At 43.1% G+C, this 21,373-nt stretch overlaps 1 protein-coding gene across 1 annotated transcript in view; it reads left to right on the forward strand.

The window, feature by feature from the left end:
- The window catches only part of CAMKV (CaM kinase like vesicle associated), a 64,985-nt gene extending 48,069 nt beyond the window's left edge, over window positions 1-16,916 (forward strand). The window contains exons 2-11 of the mRNA XM_035105966.2: window positions 274-382; window positions 2,460-2,591; window positions 4,187-4,261; window positions 5,412-5,550; window positions 6,113-6,233; window positions 6,983-7,058; window positions 8,182-8,318; window positions 8,688-8,766; window positions 9,305-9,392; window positions 11,468-16,916. Of these exons, the coding sequence (XP_034961857.2) occupies window positions 288-382; window positions 2,460-2,591; window positions 4,187-4,261; window positions 5,412-5,550; window positions 6,113-6,233; window positions 6,983-7,058; window positions 8,182-8,318; window positions 8,688-8,766; window positions 9,305-9,392; window positions 11,468-11,857 (1,332 nt within the window). The 5' untranslated portion in view covers window positions 274-287 and the 3' untranslated portion in view covers window positions 11,858-16,916. The remainder of the gene's footprint in view (window positions 1-273; window positions 383-2,459; window positions 2,592-4,186; window positions 4,262-5,411; window positions 5,551-6,112; window positions 6,234-6,982; window positions 7,059-8,181; window positions 8,319-8,687; window positions 8,767-9,304; window positions 9,393-11,467) is intronic.
- The last annotated feature ends 4,457 nt before the right edge of the window (window positions 16,917-21,373 follow it).

A 21,373-nucleotide genomic window follows, 5' to 3' on the forward strand; every position in this document is an offset into this window, starting at 1 on the left:
CTGTATTTTAATGTTTGATGGATTTCTGTATTTTAGAATTTCTGTTTTGTTGGAAGCCGCCCAGAGTGGCTGGGGGAACCCGGCCAGATGGGCGGGGTATAAATAATAAATTATTATTATTATTATTATTATTATTATTATTATTATTATTATTATTACTGCTCATCTATGGTGCAGTGGCTGGTGGACCTTCAAATATCCCTGATCTCTATGCCTGAAACTACCTGAATCCAAGGGTGATGACCTAAAGCTTTTTATTCTCTTATATTTCAGCACCAAGCTTGGCAATGCCGTTTGGATGTGTTACCCTGGGCGATAAGAAGGATTATAACCAGCCATCTGAGGTGACTGACAGATATGACCTAGGGCAGGTCATCAAAACGTAAGTCTTTGCTTCTCCTTGCTTTCAAAGCTCCTTCCAACTCTATGCATCCTATACAAATGGCATTGGTTGCCAGTTGGGTACTTGTCGTGTGAAATGGTAGTTTCCGTTGCAATGACTCCATGTATCAATTGCGGTCATCAGACAAGCTAAGACTTAGGTCTGCCCCTCTGTCACTAAGAGCCATCCAGGTCCACGGGAGTGGTAAAGCTTGAATGAACCACAATATCCATACTGCCTAAATAATTTGGCTGTTAAGGCCATGACCCTGAACAGCAGCAATTCACTGGCATTTTGGAGCTTAAGGGAACATGGAAACTGAAAGGGTTCTTTTTTTGTTAATAGAATTCAACAAACAGGTATCTAAACTGCTGCTTATTGCAGACGTAGGATTGCTGACCAAGGCAGCTCCCCACATTACGTTCTCCCCTCTCTCCTGCCCCATCTCTTTGTTGCTGGTGGGGAATAGGAAAACTCACAAGAAGTTGAGCTCACACTTCGCATTAAGTGCAGCCAAACAATATGGGGAGAGAGGGCTATATTCAGTGGCCACCCATGTCTCCTGTAATGGGTCACTTAGCACACATGGTAATAGTAATTTTCTGTACTTAGACAGCACATAGTTCTGCTGGTTAGGCTTTGTGGATTAAGCCAATAACCACCCATTGCAGACCAGGAGGTGAGGACTCATGCTGAAAAGGCAGTGGCTTGCCTAGAATGGCATACGGGCTGCTCACACTATCCCACATGCATACAACAAATGTGTTTAGGAGGGAGTGGAATCACAGTGGCAAGCCCTAGTCACATATTTTTGTACATTTTCGATGTACCTATGCATGCAGACTCATACACAGAATTTGAGACTGTGTTTATCCCCTGCCACTTGTACAAATCTCTATGTGTACAGTTTATAAATTTATACACATGTAGGCAAATGTATGTGCATATGGCAGGGGTAGAGCTTGTTGATGCGATCCTGCTCCTCTTTATGTGCACACGTTATAAACATGAGGCTACTAGCCTCGTGGCGAGTTTAAGTTGAGATTTGAACTAAGGATTTCCTGGCTTGCAGCTCGCATACTTTTTTCAGAAGATATTACCCATGGCCAACATATTTGGGTACTAAAAGGCTTGCGATCTCTCTTCAAGGTTCTTTTCAACCTCCCCCCAGGTACTTGTTGACTTTAGGTCTAGTGCCGGTATTTAGCCTTAGATGGAGTTTACCGTGTTTCTCATATTATAAGACATGTCTTATATTTATTTTTTCCTCAAAAAAACACACTATGGCTTATTTTCAAGGGATGTCTTATTTTTTTCCTCCTCCTCCTCCTGCTGCTGCGGCCGGCATTGCTGCTGCGCCTATCACTATGTCTTATTTTCGGGGTATGGCTTATATTCCTTGAATGCTTAAAAATCCTGCTATGGCTTATTTTATGGGTATGTCTTAAAATATGAGAAACAGGGTACCACCCTCTTTGCCAAACAACCCAATTCTGAGAAGACCTGGTCCTGGTGCATCAAGAGACTCTAGTGGCCTCACACCAGCCATGGGTGGGAAGGGCTGTAGCTCAGTGACAGAGCAACTGCTTTGCATGCAGAAGGTTCAACCCCCGATGTCTCCTGGTTGTACTGGGAGGGAACCCTGTATGAAGCCCTGGAGAGCAGCTGCCAGTTAGCATAGACAATACAGAGCTCCATGGGCCAATGGGTCTGGCTCAGTAAAAGGCAGCTTCCTATGTTCCTCCACTAAACATAAAAGGAAGTAGTGTGAACCATTTGGCCAAGCTCACAATTTCTTACGTTTCCACAGGCTTATAGGACAGTTGCTCCTCCTTAGCTTTCTTCCTACCCCTACCCCATGCCTGGACTTCTCCAAGAGCAATCACATTTTGGTGGGACCTGGGAAAGTGTGCTTGAATTTGGCATGCATCTAATAGACAATCTGGTAGATGGATGCATACTGCGCTCTTGAGAGGGTGGGTGACTCATTAAGTTAAGGTATACACGGTCACTCTTGGGCTGCTCCAGCTGCTGGGCATGGACTGCTTAAATCTGAAGGTGGGTGTTCTTTCGCCAGAGAGGAGTTCTGTGAGATATTCCGTGCCAAGGAGAAATCAACAGGGAAGCTCTATACATGCAAGAAGTTTCTGAAAAGAGATGGGCGCAAAGTGCGGAAGGCAGCAAAGAATGAGATCATCATCCTGAAAATGTGAGTTGTGAATGTCTACACTGATTGTAGCCTCTGATTGTACACTGATTGTACACATTAGCCTTTGCTTTTTTCAGCTGCTGTGTTGCTATCTTTTTACTAATTGTGGTAGATAACCATAGTGCGTCCACATCCGCTGCAGCAAGAAATTATCTAGACTTTCTCTGATTCTCTAAACCTGCTCCTACATTGACCTGGGCATTGCCAATATTTTCAGGAGGAGCTGGATGGGCACAGCACTGATTGGCCAGCCCATGCGTCAAACGCAAAGCCACATTCCTCACTCTCCCCTCCTCAAAGCAGGGTCCTCAAATGGAGTCACAAAGCCAATTCTTGAAATAGGTTCTTAAATGTAAAAAATGTAAAAACACCTTAAAGACTAAATACCAGTCAGATGTTTGGGCAGAGAAAACAAACAAGCTCTACTAGTGCCATGACAAGAGCAAAGCTGGCAAGGAAGCACAATACAACTCGCAGCAAAAATAAACAAACAGCAGAACGCCTTTTCCTATTTGAAAGCTCATCTCTACACAGTGTTAATAGTTCTTTTTATATATAAAAAAAACTATTGGCATTGTACACTGGCACATCTGATCCCAGATCACGTGCCAGATAGCTTATCCTGCCTATAGGTGATATACAGTGTTAGAGTAAACTCACTGGGTGGAATTCACACACTATTACAGAAGCTCCATCTGTGCAGGAATATCAGCTTGCCAGATAAAATGAACCCCCTCTCCCCCACTGTCCTGAGGCTTCTTCTCTCTCTCTCTCTCTCTCTCTCTCTCTCTCTCTCTCTCTCTCACACACACACACACACACACACACACACACACACACACACACACACCGAGCCAGGGATGGGGGCAAGTCCCATTGCACAAGCAAGAGCCCTTGTGCAGGATTTCCGCTAATGGGGTTCATTAGGTGGCTCTTGCCCACTGAAGCCCAATAACTTAAGTTTATTGCTTTCCATGGCTCTGCTCTACAAATGACAAACTTTGCATGTTACTCTGTATGAGTGATAGGGAACCTTTATCAGAATGAGGGATATACCGGTACTTCCTTCCAAGCAACCTTGCCTTTAGTGGGCCCTGTCGTCATTGCAGTCAGAATTGGGGACGAGGGATGGGGCTTTGCCTGCTATTCTCAGTGAGAAACTACCATGGGTGCCCATGGGAAGTATCTGGAGTCCTGTGGCCACCGATGATCCATGAAGGATGCTTACACACAGGAAAAAAGATTTAGAGGAGAGCTGCAGGAATGATGAACGATTTTGAAGGCTAATCCCGTGCTGAAGGAACGTGGTGCATTCTGTCTCAAACAGAGATAGTTAATCTATCCATTAAAGAGTTTTTATTTACCACATCCACTGAGGGAAGGACTCAGATTTAAATGATAGGTAACAAGGTTTAGGTTAGAATGTACTTCCAAATTATGGAAGCAGCAAACGACTGGAATATGTTACAAATAAAGGTTTTCAAGTAAAAGTTGAGCAGGTACCTGCCAGAAATACTTTGGCGACAGGGTCTAAGCCATACACCAGCAGGTCTCTTCCAACCCCTAGTTTTTCTCTTCCTTTCCTTTCCCTACAGGGTGAAACACCCCAATATTCTGCAGTTGGTGGATGTGTATGTTACCCGGAAAGAGTACTTCCTCTTCTTGGAGCTGTAAGTAGTTGTTACCCAGAACTCCCAAGATGCCGCATACATAGTGGCCTCTCCCTTTTGCTTTGTTGGGGCCTTGGACTGCTTTACTGTGCCTGCTCAGCTGCAAACCATCTTGTCGGCACTTCACAGGGTGCCTTCCCAAAGAGTCGTCAGAAGCTTCTTCAGGAGACCATCCATAAAGAAGGGCATGAATATTTATTTACTCTTCACTTGCTCTCCACACCATTCATGAATTTCTGTTCATTTGAGGGAACAGTTGTAAAACATCTGCTTTGCATGTAGAAGGTCCCAGGTCCAATCCCCAGCATCTCTAAGTAAGGCTAGGGAAGGCCACCCTCTGAAACCCTGGAGAGCTGCTGCCGCTCAATGTAGACAATACTGGCCTAGATGGATCAGTGGCCTGACCCCAGTGACCTTCAGCTCCATTTTATACTCCACTCATGGTTTATCGTCTTTCTTCTTCTTCTTTGGCGATCACTCGTAGCCAAGTAAGATTGTCTTCCATAAACACGGTTTTAACAGTGAGTCCGTAAGTGACTGTGGAGGCCGAATCTGGATCCACACGTCCTTCCACAGTGGGGACATTGGTTTCCGGGCGGGAGTTGATCATGGTGTGATCAAGCGTGCCTTCCTCTTAGCACGTTTCTCCCTTGCATCCTGAGTTCGAGCATCTTCAAAGCCGATGACACCTTTGGTAAAGGCTGTTCTCCAACTGGAGCACCTGCAGGCTCGTGTTTCCCAGTTGTCAGTGTTTATACTACATTTTTTTAGATTTGCCTGGAGAGAGTATTTGAACCTCTCTTGTTGACCACCAGCATTACGCTTCCCATTTTTAAGTTCGGAATAGAGCAGTTGCTTTGGAAGACAATCATCAGGCATCCGAACAACATGACCAGTCCAACGATGTTGATGTTGAGGAATCTCGGCTTCAACACTGGTGATCTTTGCTTCTTCCAGTACACTGGCATCAGTTAGTCTGTCTCCCCAAGTGATGTGTAAAACTTTTCAGTCATGGTTTTTACCTGTTTTACCTGTTTAGCAAAATTGTGGTGAAAGTGCTTCTCTGTCCATGGTGTGGCAACCCTTGCATTGCAGGTTACACAATTTCATGTCTTCCCTTGCCACTATGTCTCTCTTCTCTCATTTGCAGGGCTACTGGCCGAGAGGTATTTGATTGGATCTTGGACCAGGGTTACTACTCTGAGCGTGACACCAGTAATGTCATCAGGCAGGTGCTGGAGGCTGTGGCATACCTGCATTCACTCAAGATTGTACATAGGAACCTCAAGGCAAGTCCGTCAATCCTGCTGCGAGCCTTTGCTGCACAAATGTCTGAGCCAATTATCCATCCCATCCTCATGGGTTCTCGCTTCCCCTAAGAAGCAGACATAAGCAAATATAATGAAGCTGTCCCTTCCTATTCCTTTCGTTCTCACTGTTTTCTGTGGCTTCCTGGCAAGTCCCATTCATGTTTCTATATAGAGAAATAGAAGCAGACCCATCCCAAATACCTTGCTTTGCTCAGAATAATTTACATATATATATTCTGTCCTTAAAAGAGAATTCCAATAAAAGGTGTCATAAACCAAAAATTCCAACAGCAGCAGTGATTCATAGAATCAAGCAATCAGCAAGGGAAAAACCTTAACATAGCTCATGGGAGGCAAAATGAAGAAGCTAAAATCTGATGGTTTAAGAAGGCTTTTAACTAGGCGCCTTAAAATATACAGGGTCAGTGCTCGATGGCTCTCATCTGGAAGGGGCCCTCTGTGTGGCATAGCACAGTTTTGCCGGGGGAATTGCTTTTTCATTCATCTCTTTCCCCACCCCTTCCCTGCTGTGTCCCTGCAGCTAGAAAATCTAGTGTATTACAACCGTCTGAAGAACTCAAAGATTGTGATCAGTGACTTTCACCTGGCCAAGCTGGAGAATGGGCTCATCAAGGAACCTTGTGGAACCCCTGAGTATCTAGGTAAGAGTCAGCACAACCAGATGATGTTTTCATGGAAGAACCCAGTAGGGGGAGAGAGAAATTATACCCATATAGTATGAAGTCCACCAAGGACTTGCCACCTCAGACGCCAATGCCTTGTGCAGGCAGATGAAATGCAGTAGGTGCTGATTTCTCCAGGAAACTCACGCCTTTGAGATTAGCTTGTAAGGTTTCATGATGGAAAAGGTAGACCCAGCCACAGCTGATTTCATATTCCATTGAAAATAATATTCCTGCTCTCCACAGTTCTCATACAAGAGGCACTCATTCCTTCAAAGCCATAACTGCTGTCTGATGAGACATCTAGTGCAATTCCCCGAGACTCCCAGCGAAAGGAGAGTGAAGATGTGAGGGGTGTTTCCAGAGTGGCTCACTCATGACATGGGTGTCAAATGCTCCTGAAATGTTGAGTTCTTTGGGGGCAGTTTCCTCTCTTATTAAAACAACTTCCCAGTTCTATCTCTCAAAACCTGCAGCACATGGGACGTTGTATGTCAGGGCGCACTAGTTCTGTTTGCAGGGAAGTGTTATAGGTTCAAATACACAGTTCTTGCAGCTGGTTTCAGAAGTAGTATAGTTCTAAGATGACTGCACCAGGTCGTATTTTATCAGTGTTGATTTCCACTCAGATCAAGGCAAAGTTTCTGAAATCCTATGTCTTGGAGTTGTGTTTCATTGCCATATATGCTCATGGGAGCAGCACTTGCCATCTGTTCTTGTCCTTGCAGCTCCTGAGGTGGTCGGGCGCCAGCGGTATGGACGGCCTGTGGACTGCTGGGCTATTGGTGTGATCATGTATATTCTGTAAGTAAGGAGCAATGGAGAATACTGGAGTCCTCAACCTATCATACTGGCGACCGGGGGGTGGGGGTGGGATGGAGGAGGGTGAGAAAACAGAATAGATATGAGGAGGCTGGTGGCTAATGAGAAAGAACTAAAAGCTATCTACAGGAGAAGAACCATTCTCAGCTCTTGCAACGGCAAAAGGGCAAAAGATTGTGTACGGTCAGAGGCTTCACTCAGTGGCAAAACTCTACACCTACCATTTCATATGACTGTCAGTGCGATCAGTTAGATCTGCAGGCATGACAGGGCCTTTATGGTAGTAGCCCCATGAGTTTTAGGTTGAGGGGTGCATTTGCAGGCTTTAAGCAGACATTAACATTCATTTATTTCAGATGGCATTTTCATAAAATATGTTACAGTCTCCTGCAGAGTTTTTATAAGGTTTTTAAGGCAGCAGTTTGATTTCATCCCTGTAGGCGTACTCCATTGTCTCTCGAGACTTTTGCCAACGACAAAAAAGCTTAGCTTGTTTTACATGGTCTTTATTAATTATTTTTTATTTATTTTTATTTTTTTCCCTTTATTTTATTTTAAATTAATTCACATTACATGTTACTCGTCATACACATTCAACATTGTACATAACATATCTTATTTCTACAAATCCCCCACACCTAACCCTATAACCACCTCCCCTTTTACCCAAATACCAATGTGACTTCCTTCACCCACATGCATGATATCCAACTTGTTACTTTAAAAAAAACACAACTCTAATATTGTGTTCATTTTTGTTCATTAGAATGATCATTCATCTATTAAAAACATAGCTTCTTAACTTAATGGGTTCAATCTATACTTATCCAGAGATTTCTAATAGAATGATTTTGTACAATATATTGTTCAACACATTTCCATTCCTTTCTTATTTTTTCTTTATTATGGTGATTTTATGGTTTTTCTTTTTGGTATCGTATAATGTTTTTGTTTTGTTTTTAGCAGTATGTCCGTTGTTATTCGGTTTTATATGGAAGACACCTTGCTGCCCTAAAAGGCAGCTTATAAACTTTTTCAATAAATAAATCTCTTGCAGCTGATCTCCTTCCTATAGCTAATTCCCCCTCCTACCGTTGTGCTACAGGTTGTCAGGAAACCCACCATTCTATGAGGAAATGGATGAGGATGATTATGAAAACCATGACAAGAACCTGTTCCGTAAGATCCTGGCAGGCGACTATGAGTTTGATCCTCCCTACTGGGATGACATCTCTCAGGCAGGTAAGGTTCTATGAATACTGGAGAGAAGGAAAACGCATGCTGTTACTTGTAGGAGGTACACCCACAAACTATGAAGGGAAATACATTGTCAACGGTTCCTTTATCAAATGGACAGCATTCCCACCTAGCAGCTGCCCTACGACAATAAACTCCTACCTGATTCTCCCAGTCATGTGTCTCAACAAAAGTCAGTGTCATTCTAAGGCAGGTAACTGTGATCTCTTCCCTGGCTAATATGTGCCCCTAGTACCTCCCTCGTAAAGGACCGAATTAGGTATTAGGCAAAAAAAATCACAAGAGGCTTCCAGTTTCATCTGATGAATGGTGGTGAGAGGGGATACTACATCCTTTCCTTCTTTGTTTCTCCAGCCAAGGACTTGGTGGCCCGTCTAATGGAGGTAGACCAAGACCAGAGGATTACAGCAGAGGAGGCTATTTCTCATGAATGGTGAGTGCCAAATAGCTGTTACTGGTAAAATAAGGGTTAAGGACTTAGACCCAAGGAGAATGGGAGGAAACAAAGAGAGGTAAGGTGTGTAAGGTCTTTATACTCTTAAATTGTCTTCATGCCCTAGAAAAGACACTGAAAATCCTAAGCAGGGGTAGCCAACCTCCAGGTGTTTGGAGCACAACCCCTACTGGTCCCAGCTACCACAGCCAACGGTCAGGGGTGGTTGGGATATTAGTCCAACAACATCATCTAGAGGGCACCATGTTGGCCACCCCTGTCCCATGCTATTGAATAAAATAAGCAGAAGCTGGTGAAGGGAGAACAAACAAGGTGTTTCAGATGTTATAAGCACTGAAAATCTAGATTGGTTTGAGCAGAGGACAGGGCATTCATGGTAACTGCTGGAGTGGAAAGTTGCCTTCCCATTTAGGCCCCAACAGTACAGGCCCGTGAGCAAAGCTAAGGAAGGAAGTTAGACTAAGGAAGGGTAATTACCAAGAGACACAACTCATTGTCATACTTTTTCTGTCCTCAGGATTTCTGGCAATGCAGCTTCAGACAAGAACATAAAGGATGGAGTATGTGCTCAGATTGAGAAAAACTTTGCCAGGGCAAAATGGAAGGTAATGTCCTGCGTACTTGGTGCTGCCAGAAAGAATCCTCTTTTGCACTTGAGGAAGTTTGAGATAGCCTCAAGAGAGGGGACACATTCTGGGCCTTCTCAGTCTGTCTCCAAATCTCCCCTGCTTTGTCAACCCTTATGGCAGGCACCCCCAAACTGCGGCCCTCCAGATGTTTTGGCCTACAACTCCCATGATTCCTAGCTAACAGGACCAGTGGTCGGGGAAGATGGGAATTGTAGTCCAAAACATCTGGAGGGTCGAAGTTTGGGGATGCCTGCCTTATGAGCATTGGTTTTATTTGCATAAGGCCGCACAAATATGCAAAGAATTAAGGCTAGCCTCACTGCAGCCGGGTAGGAAACAGAAATGCCATTGTCCATTCCTCGCTACATTTATAGTAGTGGTAGAGCAACTAGAGTCTTGAGGATGGCTAGAATGATTTCAAAAGGGAAAACCCAGACTCGAATCCCCTTTCAGCTATGAAGCTTGCTGAGTGGCCCTGAACCCACCCGTCACACAATTAGCAACTGACTGGATTGTCAACAATAAATTGCCGGCATGGGCCCCATCCACATCATGACTTTTCGCTCCCTGTTGCAGTCCCAGTCAGGATGCATCTGCAATTTGCATGGAAAGTGGGGTGCACCCATTGGGGTGAATGCTAATTACATGAATGGCCCTTGTCATACCCTCAGTTAAACTGACACTTCATTAGACTTAAGGAATGGCAGGAAGTAATTAATAATTTCTGCCAGAGTTGTAATCAATTTAATAACTATTGGGATAGGCCTTACTACCAAAATATTGATCAGGAGATGTTTACTTCATGAATATTGTATAGACTTTTGCGAGTGATATGTTTGTCTCCTGGTTGTGTTGAAGAATATATTGGTAGAAACTGAAGAATCTATATTAGCTCAAATACTGATAAGATTTTAATATTTTGAATATCTTCAATACTTTATAAGTACTTTGTATCAATTGCATTTTACATTACATTATTAAATTTCATGTAATATTAATCTGTACCTTAATTATTTTTATAAACCTTTTTATTCTTTGTCATCTTAATTTTCCATGAAATTTTGCCTTTAACTCCTCTATTAATAATATTTATTAACTCTATGGCTTATGATTTATATATATATATATATATATGGTACAATGTTCTAGCTATCTTTAAAAAGAAACTTTAGAGATTTGGATGAAGAAAGCTGTGTATCCCCCTCAGGTTCTTCTTCCTTAGTGATAATGGCACATGAAGAATCAGTTTCCCACTAGGATATTCTGGAATTTTTACTTCTAGTCCTCAGTGAGAAAGGATGCTCCGCTGAGCCCTAGATCACCCACCACCACCTCTGCCTTCTGCTGCCCAAATGACTTTGGGGAAGGAAGCAGGAGGCAACATACAGGGTATTGGTACAATTGGAAGACTTGACCTTTCTCAGCGACATTCCCATAGAAAACATTGCCATAGCTTAAACGTAAATTGGATGTTATCCCCTGCCCCAATGTTTTCTTCTTCTTTGAGGCAGGGGAGGAGTAGCATTCAGGGACCACCTCTAGTTTTTCTATAATTCAGAAGATTTTGTGGACTAAAAAAGAGAAAGTAAATTGGCTAATTACCATTTTTGAATACTGCTAGCCTTCAGTAATATGGTCAAGAAGTCACACAACTGGATCGCTCATCATGAAATGAAATAAAGCTTGCAGTACATTTTGGGGCCTAGCTGCTTGCTTTCTCATGCTTTAGCCTTGAGCTGCTGTTATACACAGTGTCTCTTCTCAAGTTTTGTCTGCAGTCGCAAGAACTGAAAGCACACTTATAAATAAAGCTGAGATTCTCCAGTGTGAACATGCTATAATTATATATAATTTTTTTGTGTGTACACACAGACACACACACAAGCCAAGGGTTTCATAAGATTTTGAATTAGTGACATCAAATTATAGAGGGTGGGGTGCAAAGGAAGCAGGGCGGAGGTGTTGCTCCTATTCTTTCTCCCCACAACAAAACTGCGAGAGGCCACGAAACGTTACCCACGAACAACCACCTTTCTCTCGCCAACCTGCAGAAAGCCGTTCGAGTGACCACAATGATGAAGAGACTCCGAGCGCCGGAGCACACGGATGCAGCGAAACCAGCAACTCCTGCCGCTGCAACGACAGACAGTGCTTCCCCAACAGAAGCCACCAGCGCCCCACAGGCGAAAGCGGAGGCAGACAGCACGGCTTCAACCACAACAGCCGAAACAGCCCCAGCGACAACAATGGCAATGCCAGCTGCTGCTGCTACTACTGCCGCAGCAGCAGCAGCAGCGAGCCCAGAAGAAACGACATCAACAGCTCCAGCAACTACAGCGGAAACTCCGGCGACAACACCGGCAGCCCCAACTACGTGTAACGGGGGAGAAACTGCCGCCCCCAGTGCCGCCCCAGAGTCCTGGAATGAGGATACTGGCTGAGTCAGAGGGGAGTAGGGCTAGGGCAAGGGCAGGGCTGTACCTCTCTTTGTTGTATTTCTCTTTGTAAATAGTCACTGGCATGGTACCCCCACCCACCCCAGCTGTCCTGGCTTCCCAACCAACCCCTCTGCGTGTGGCTGTCAGTTTGTCTGACTTTTATGTGTCTCCAGCTAGGTGCCAGCAGAGTTTCTATTTTTTATGTGACAGAGTCCAGAGAGACCCCGTTGGGCCCAGGTAAACAACAAGTGGTTGTAGAGGCCCAGCCCACTGCATGAAATTCTCTCTCTTTCTCTCTCTTCCCCGCTCCTTCTTTTCCTCTGTTGCTTTCCTTTTCTTTGTCCCATTTCTCGATTTGTTTTCTTACTACTCTCTCTCTCTCTCTCTCTCTCTCTCTCTCTCTCTCTCTCTCGGTCACTTGACTTGCTACTTGACTCCCTGAGGCTGGTTGGGAGAAGCTGGAGCAGTCAGATCAGAGACAGTAGCCATACTTTTCAGCCGACTGATTTGTTATATACCGTGGAGGTATGGGGAATGGGACGCAGGTCCAGGTCAGGTTGGAGAACAAAGAGGGCCACACACTGTCATGGCAGAGCTCTCAAATTAGTCATACTCATTGGGGATGCATGTGGAATTCATCTGTACAGCTGCTGGCAAGATCTCCTGTAGCAATTTACCTCTATGTCCAACATATGGTTGTGTGTGAACAAAGCTAATGCAAAATCCATGTGAGAGAGCGTGTGCATTTGCTTGACTTTTCACTGAACTGTCAATATACTGACACAACTGGGGTGTAGCTATCTATATGTTTGTGCAGAAGCAATTTTCCCTGGGGACAGGAGACAACCCTAATCTGGAAAACAAGCCAACTGTGAACAAGCAGGGGCAAGGAAGATTAAAGACAGGTGGGAAGCTGTATTATTATTATTATTATTATTATTATTATTATTATTATTTTACACTTGCTGCGTTATCCCAAGGCAACATGTTGAGATTCCTGCATTGCAGGGGGTTGGAGTAGATGACCCTCAGGGTCCCTTCCAATTCTATGATTCTAAGCACTCAGGGGAGAATTTTATTATTATTATTATTATTGTAGGCTATGGGAACATTGCAGAGAGACCACTAAATTATCAACAGTAGTTGTTGGAAAACAATGTGACAGAAGAAGCAAATGAGCAAATGATCTCCAGAGCAACACTGTAGAGCAGACAGGTGAATCCTACACTGTGGCAAAATCCTGTAGATGGATTCTGCAGGTGATTTATCTTAGCGGAAATCTGTAGAAGCCTTGTTTAGGTATTTACATTCCTGCAACTTTACTATTAGGTTAAGTGACCAGATGAAAAGACAATCTGCTTCTGTACCTTTAATGGGTAGAAGAGAGGATTTTTGCAGGTGTAACTCATTATGCAAAAGTGAAAAAGCTGTATACCGATCCAAATTCCCTCTCTGACACTATTTAAGGCATTCAGCTGGGAGGGAACCTAGCATTTAAGGTGGAATAGACTTTAAAAGCCAGTTAGGGTTGCAAGAGGGTAGAGTAAAGAAAAGTAGTAAGCAACTTGTAGAATAGGATCAGCAGAAAATGTGTGTGCACTAACAGCTCGATCATGTGCTTCCTTCCCAATCTGCAGTAGGCAAGAAGCTCATCTTTCAGTAAAATGAAAGAATGTTCTCCCTCACCCTGAAATACACACTTTATTCCAACAGCTAGCATTCCTGAGCCTATGTAATAAACACTGCAGTCACCATTTTTGTCATTATTCTATACTGCCATACCCCCTCCCATAAAACAGAGATGAAAATGTCTCTCTGCTTCCAGACATACTGTGAAGATAAACGTTCTTTACACACTAGGAAATTTAGTAATTCTATATTTCTTACAGGATTTGTTTGGCATGCTATAAAAGAGGACCAGAGCCACACAAAAAATGTTTATGAGCAGTTGTTTCAAAACACTTTCAAGGAAAGGTTGTGAACAAAACTGAGAAATCGGGTAATCAAGGGCTGTGCTATAGCATATATAAAAGCAGACAAATAGCACAATGCTATGCATGTTTATTGTTAAGTTCCACTGAGTTCAATATGCCTTACAAGTAGGGAGGCATAAAATCAAAATTCAACAACACAAGGATGGAGAACATGTGACCCTATGGATGTTGTTGGACTCAACTCCAAGGGGGATGGGGCGGAGGCTTAGTGGTAGAATACATGCATTGCATGCAGAAGGTTGCAAGTTCAATCCCCAGGTATGGCTAGGAAAGATTCCTGGCCTGAAACCCTAGAGAACCACTGCCAGTCAGTGTAGACAATATTGAGCTAGATGGATCAATATTTTGATGCATAAGTTAGAACTCTTATGTTCTTAACAGGTATAGGATTAATATTTCATATCCAAAGTGGTGTTCAGAGAGAATGTGGTTTTTAGGGGAGAAGTAGGGGAGGTTTGTTACTTTATTCCCCAGCTGCTTCACCCAGATGGGGTTCCTAAATGTGTTTTCAGCAACACATTGTTTGCAGAGATAAGAGAAAACCAGAGAGAGGATGCTGCAGAAGAGAAGCAGCAGGTGGGGGAAGGGTTGAGCCCCACAGCCAACCTTTTCCTCCTCAAATCATGCTCTCAGCTGTTTGGCTGCAGACTCCAGTTTGCAAAGCCAGGCCACTGCCAAACATAACAGTTCCAGTTTAGGTTCGGTTTGCATAGCCTACAACTATGGGATTGTTTGGCACATTTAAATACATAGCATAGCTATTCCTCCATGAAGCTGCCAATGGGCTATTGCATATTTTCATTCCTGTACGACAGCACAGGACAATTTTCATTAGCTATAATGAAAAGCTTTCAACTGGGCTGCATGGTGTGTGATACAATACTCCTAACAGCCTCCTCTTTAATCCGGATATTTGGGCAGATTCTGTATCTGGGTTTGGACTTTTCAAGTACAGTTCAGTCTAACCCTATGAATGGAGTCAGAGCACCAGACATGACTTCATTTCTGCCAACTCCTGCTACCTACGTGAGGACAGCCTGACCATAGGTGGCATACACACCTAAGACTTTAGGCATGTAGGCCTCAGCAGGACATCTTCCATGGAAAGTGAATGCTGGGCTGGGGTGCCAGTAGCATATATTAGGCCAGATTGAGTCTTTCAAATATAATCCATACTGACTCCTTGAGGGAGAAAGCAAGACTGTAGCTCCTGTTGCACGTATGACATTTTGGTGCTTGCATGTGAACTAGATATATGTACCCCCAAACAAAAGCCTGATTCCCCCCCCCCCCATTTTCTGGCACAGATAGCAGGTTAAAAAAATTATGTCAATTGCATTGTGATCTAGAAACACAGACTTCTTACAGCCATAGGCTACAGTCCTTAAAAGGAAGAGAACTATTAGCACCTTGATTATATTCAAAAGCTTAGCTCCAGAGTAATATTTTTCAACAACAACAAAAGGGCCTGCTGGGATCAGAAGGGGTTTATGTCACAGAAGGAGCAGCCCTCAAGCTTAGAAGTCTCGCCGGTTTCTATCTATTAATCTGCCACTATACACCCTAAGCAATCAAGGACTAGAAATTTTTGTTCCTGCTTCAAGTTGGTTCCCAAGTCCCTCTCCACAGGTGTTTTGTCCCAAGGCCTGCGTATGACAGCTGGTATGAGCAGCCAAAATGGTTCCTCACAGTAGTAGAAAAGCTTGGCTCTGGGAAAGGAAATGCTGCGGACTGGATGTATTTGGTATGCGTGCAGCACATGAAATAAACAAGGTATGTGTGATTAATAAAACACCCCTAGTATGGTTTGTGATGGTCACGTGTGCATGATAAACAGAAGGCAGTCTATGATTTGAAGTATGTACTTTCTGGACTGTTCTGTCTGCACATTCATGTCTCGCCTTGAAGCTACTATTGTATGTGCAACCTATGTACAGCACTATAAGGTAGACCTATCATGTAGTCACCTCTTCAGAGCACGCTCAGGATGGAAAACACCAGACTCTGGAGGCATCCAGTGTTCATTCTAAAATGGCATGTTGTGACTAGGTTGTTAGAAGAGCAGTTGTGCTGTTGCAGTGGTTCGCACCAGCTCCTTTGTCTTTAAACAAAGTAGTTCTGTTGTACTGGAGGGCCTGCTTCTCCTGGGCCACTGGTCCTCTAATCACAACTGAAAATGGCACCTAAGGCAGGCCTGCTCCTAATACTTCCTGTGTGCAACTGTTTTGAAGATTAAATGTAATCAGATGTTTATTTCTGCTGGTGAAATACAAAATTCCTTCTTTAAGGCTAAAGTTTTTCTTATTTTCCAACAAGGATTTTCCTCCTTCCGTGTGATGAGTGATTCCCCCCCCCCCAATACGAATTGTGCCCTTTTCACTCAAGATTCTAGATTGGAGGTCAACAACTTTTGCCCATGAGCACATCTGGATATTTGAGCAAACACTGTGAGCGCCACACTCTCTAATCACTTCTCTCCCCCTCCTCAGAGAGACAGAAAGAGAGAAAGCAGGCACTTAGCTTTTCCAAGGGATCTGGATAAAAATCAGATCAAGAAGAATTAATCCTGAAAAAGAACATAGAACTGAAAAAATGGGAGAGTGTTACCCTTCCAACTCCTTCCTTCAACTTTATGTACCGTATTTACTCAAATCTAATGCTCACCTTCTTTGGCCAAATTACGTTGTGAAAATTAAGGTGTGCATCAAATTCGATGGCACATTTACATTCGCCGGCAAATACTTTCTTTGGTTTCAAGGTTCTGAAAATTGAGGTGCACATTAGAGTCAATGGCGCATTAGACTTGAGTAAATACGGTACTTTTCAAGGGAGAAAAAGGTAATAGCTATTACCACCTCATGACAAAGAAAATAGTGAGGAGGGGGGCTCAGAGGCTTCATGGATGTCAGAGAAAGGCCACAAGGATGGCACTGAGTTCATGGGCAGCGCCATGGCAACCCCCTTTTCTGAATTACTCTCAAGGCAAGCCCCTGCATAGAGTTAGAATTGAATGCATTTACCTGTTTTTGCTAAATAAAAAATGTGCAATATACTTCATCTATTCAGTATTTTTTAAAATAATATAGACTAGTATAAACAAGAATGCTCTAGATCAGGCAAGTACTAAAATTGCTACAAGTGCATAGATATTTTTTGCCCATTTAAGCATTAGATTGACAGTACAGGCCTTCTCCGAGTTCAGTGGAACCTACTCCCAGGTCAAGTGTCAATCATATACTCACTTACCTGAAAGTAAATCCCATTGAACTATTTTAAACAGAAGTTATGGCTTTGGGGCAGACTTGGGATTAGGAAAGAGCTGTTTCTTTTTCTGTGAAAGGGCCTTGGCTTCTTGTAAGCAGCTCAGATAAGTTTATTTTATGGAGCGGCATAGAAATGTTGTGAATGATTAACTTGACACAAGTTGAGCACAACAACTCAAATAGGAGCAACCGGGTTATATGTCAATTAGCACAGGAGCTTCAGATTCATGCACAGCTATTAATTATTGTAAAACCCCACATACACTACACACTTGGGGAGGGAAGGACCCACCTCAGCCGTGTCCAACATGAAGTTTGAATCAAGTTGCCATTTTCTTTCCTGAAGGAGTTCCGTTACCTTTTACCAACAGCATAGTATGCTGAAATCAAACTGCTATGCTTTATCCATCCCTGCATCTTGAAGCTGACAGAAGAGTTCCCTGTCTGTTGCACACCTGTTGAAGGCAGAGCCTCTGTCAAACCCTCCACATGAGCCACAAGCACCCTCATTTCCCATAACTGGGTCTTGCTATCCCAGGTTCAGTCCCACATAAGGCACACAGAGAAGCCTGGCTCTTGTTGTGAACAGCCTACGTAGTAGACGTCAAGGCCTTCTCAGCCACCTGCCTGCCTCAGATCCTGACTCCAGCATTTCTTAGCCTTTCTCCCCCCTCACAAGCAGCTGCATGTTTGTAAGTTTTGAGTTTAGTCTATGAAATTGTTTTATTTAAACTACAACCACCCAGAAATTCCTGTGTAATTGCCGCACTGTACCACTGGAAAATAAAAATAAAGTCCCTTCTAAGGGTAAACTGAGAGAGCACCTGCTAGTGCATTGTCTGTCTCTGTGTCTTCGCTGTACACACAATCCTGCTAGGGGCTGTCTTTTTCTAACTAATGCCAGGGCTGATAGTATTGCTGGTCCATCTTTATACAATACAGTGGTACCTCGGGTTACAGATGCTTCAGGTTACAGACTCCGCTAACCCAGAAATAGTACCTCGGGTTAAGAACTTTGCTTCAGGATGAGAACAGAAATCGCGTGGTGGCGGCGCGGCAGCAGCGGGAGTCCCCATTAGCTAAAGTGGTACCTCGGGTTAAGAACAGTTTCAGGTTAAGAACGGACCTCCAGAACGAATTAAGTTCTTAACCCGAGGTACCACTGTATAGATATAATTTGGAAAGCAACCTGAGATAGGAAGGGGGACACAACTATGCCATGATTTTATACCTGCTTTAAAACCAATTTAAGCCCTCCGCTTTAGAAGTAGGAGGAAACCCTGTCAATTAAGCCTAATATGAGACCAGTATAATATGTTAGAGTAGACATGTCTTGTTTTCTTTTCCATTGAGCTCCCCACCTTCAAGGCCCTACATAAAATTCCTGTTTCAGCCTGGGGAAGAGGCCCTGTTGCACAATCTTGCATTCTTCAAGCAAGAAACCTAACTTACTGATGTCCTCAAGATGCACAAGATGGCCACCTACACCCGTGCAGAGACTGCACACATGTTCATTGATTCCTTATCTCATTTATGGCATCTATGGGGAACCTATGGCCTTCCAGTAGTAGTTACTAGATCAGGAAGCCCAACCAGTCAACTAATAGCAGCAACCAGAATCTTGTCCTTTACAATTCACAACAGCTTTCTTGCCTCCGTATTTGTATACTGTAGTAGCTCGTGGCACTGCAAGAGGAACAAGGAGATGCAATTTCATGTCCCACCACATACCCTCCCCAGCAATGTATCCTTAGCAGAACCTTTGCTAGGAAATTCTGTTACAATTTGCAGGATAAGATGGTTTTCCAGATTAGAGATGACAGGAAAGTGGAACAAGCTATCATGGTAAAGCTGAGGTCAAAAACACACAAGCATTTTGAAGCACTTTAATGATCACTTGGGAATCATACCCAACTTCAGTTAATGCACATAAAAAGTTATGCTTTGTTTTAAATGCAGAAAACATTCCCCCAGTTAAGTTCCCCAAATGCTCATCCATGCAGCCCTGTGCCTAGACTCAACTGCAATGCCACCATGAGCTTAGGAAAAAAATACATGATGAAAGGTAAGCATGACAGAGTCATCAAATTATACATTGCATGGGGGGGAAATGAAGATTTTTCTTTCACTCATAACACTAGAACATGGAGTCATGCAATTAAAATTGGCAGTAGACTCAGAACACGCAAAATTAAAAAAATTCACAAGCAAGCAATTCATTTATGGAATTTGCTGGCACAATAATTGGATGGCCACTGACTTAGGCAGCTTTCAAAGGGGATTTAACCAATTCATGAATGATAAATCTACCAACAACTATTAGCCATTGTACCTTTTGGAACCATGGAAGCAACATGCCTCTGACGATCAGTAACAGAGGGACAAACACCGAAGAAGGGTTGCTATCTTTAGTTTCTGCCATGCCTGTGGAATTATCTCTTGGGCCATTGGATGAAACAGAATACTGGACTAATGGGCCTCATCTGATTCAGCAGGGCTTTTTGATGTTCTCAATGGTGACAAAAGAGACACTTCAATGCAAGTAGGCAAGCTTAAAATACGAAACGGTCATTCCCAAATATGTACAACTGTATGGGGGGAATGGAGAGCTGGAAGGTTATATATTTCAAGGCAGAATACATCTGTTCTCAGGTGACGCAGGAAATAGAAGATGGTATAAATGCAACTGTAAATCCACCTTCATACCTGGTCCCTAACTGATTTCCCAAAGGTGCATTTGAAACTATTCTATATAAAAGGAGGCTCAAAAGCCCTCTGACCAATACATGTGACATCTATCCCAACCAATGTTAAAGACCAATTATGCAAGTGTTGCCAGACCCATCATGTCATCCAGCTGCATACAGTTGTGTAAGCTGGTAAATATTTTATATACCGTATCTCTACAAAGCTAAATTAATCTCTTTATTCTGCACATAACAGAAGGCTGGAAATAATCCATTCGCAGTGTCAAATATCACCAGAAAAGTTTTCTTTTCCAGGTTTCACAACCAAAATGACAAGTTTACAACCTTTATGCAATGTGTGACAGCCTGCAGTTGCATTTAATGAAGCACAAATGGTGTTGAATTTTTAATTCCCACAGAAATGTCTTCACCAGCTAAAACCCACCAAATTGTTTTGCCTTTCTTTGTTTCTAGATACCATATTATTTCTGTTTAGCAAAGCCAAACAAGGGAGTCTTATTATAGAAACTCTACAATAAGTTCTTCTGTGAGAAACCCTGTTATGTCAAACTGTAGATTTTCCTAAGATTTGTACATTGCTATTAGATATGACACAGATGGGATGTGAACTTGCTGCTTCCATGCTTTGAAAATAAGCAACAGCGCCAGCAGTCCCTTGAGGTGCTGCTCCGTTGGGGAAATTGCAGAGAAAAAGAAAACATCAAAATACACTCAGTTAAAAGCCCCCAGAGCCATTCCCAAATCTGCAGGAAAATGTGCCGAAAACTGGTTTAGACAAATCTGGGAGGTTGGGTGTGGAAATGTCTTCATGTGGGGTTAAAGAAGACGACAAAAGAAGGGTGATAATAACTGCATTTCCTCAATAACATATATTTTTAATTGTTTTGTTGTTTTTCAACATGCAGCTTACCTGACCCAAGGAATGCTTAGTCAGAAGTTAGAAACACAGCATTCAAGGGGTCTAATCTGAAACGCTTCCCAAGAAGTAAATCTCATTACACTGGAGTCAACTAAATTGCCATATGCATTGAATGAGGTCGCCTAGTACAACAGGCCTTTCCCCTCCTCCTCAACACCTCCAAGACAGATTTGGGGAAGTCAGAGAGGGGAAGTCTCATTGCAGTGAGACCTTGTTCCATACACAGGAACCCCACTTAGCACTCATTTCCATTCATTATATTTAGTGGTACTTCTAACCAAGCATGCTTAGAATTGCACTGCACAGATGCATCCTAAGCATACTTATCCAAATGGAAACAAATACCACCATGGGGTTGTATCCAATTCTACTTTGAACAGAACTACTGGAATTACCGTAATGCACTTAAACTGGTCAAATCTGTTACCATAATTTCAAGGAGTCTGCTCTAACACTGGATGCAACCTATGAACTATTTCCAAATAACCATGGTTAGGATGCAAGGGTGCAATTCTGTGCACACTTAATTTGCAATACGTCCTATTTAATTAATTCTGAGACTTGTAACTTCAATAAATAATAGTCCCCTCAAGCAACAGTAGACACCGGATTCAAGACAGGACATTATTCCTACA

This window comes from Zootoca vivipara, chromosome 2 (genome assembly GCF_963506605.1).
Source record: "Zootoca vivipara chromosome 2, rZooViv1.1, whole genome shotgun sequence".
Taxonomy (NCBI): domain Eukaryota; kingdom Metazoa; phylum Chordata; class Lepidosauria; order Squamata; family Lacertidae; genus Zootoca; species Zootoca vivipara.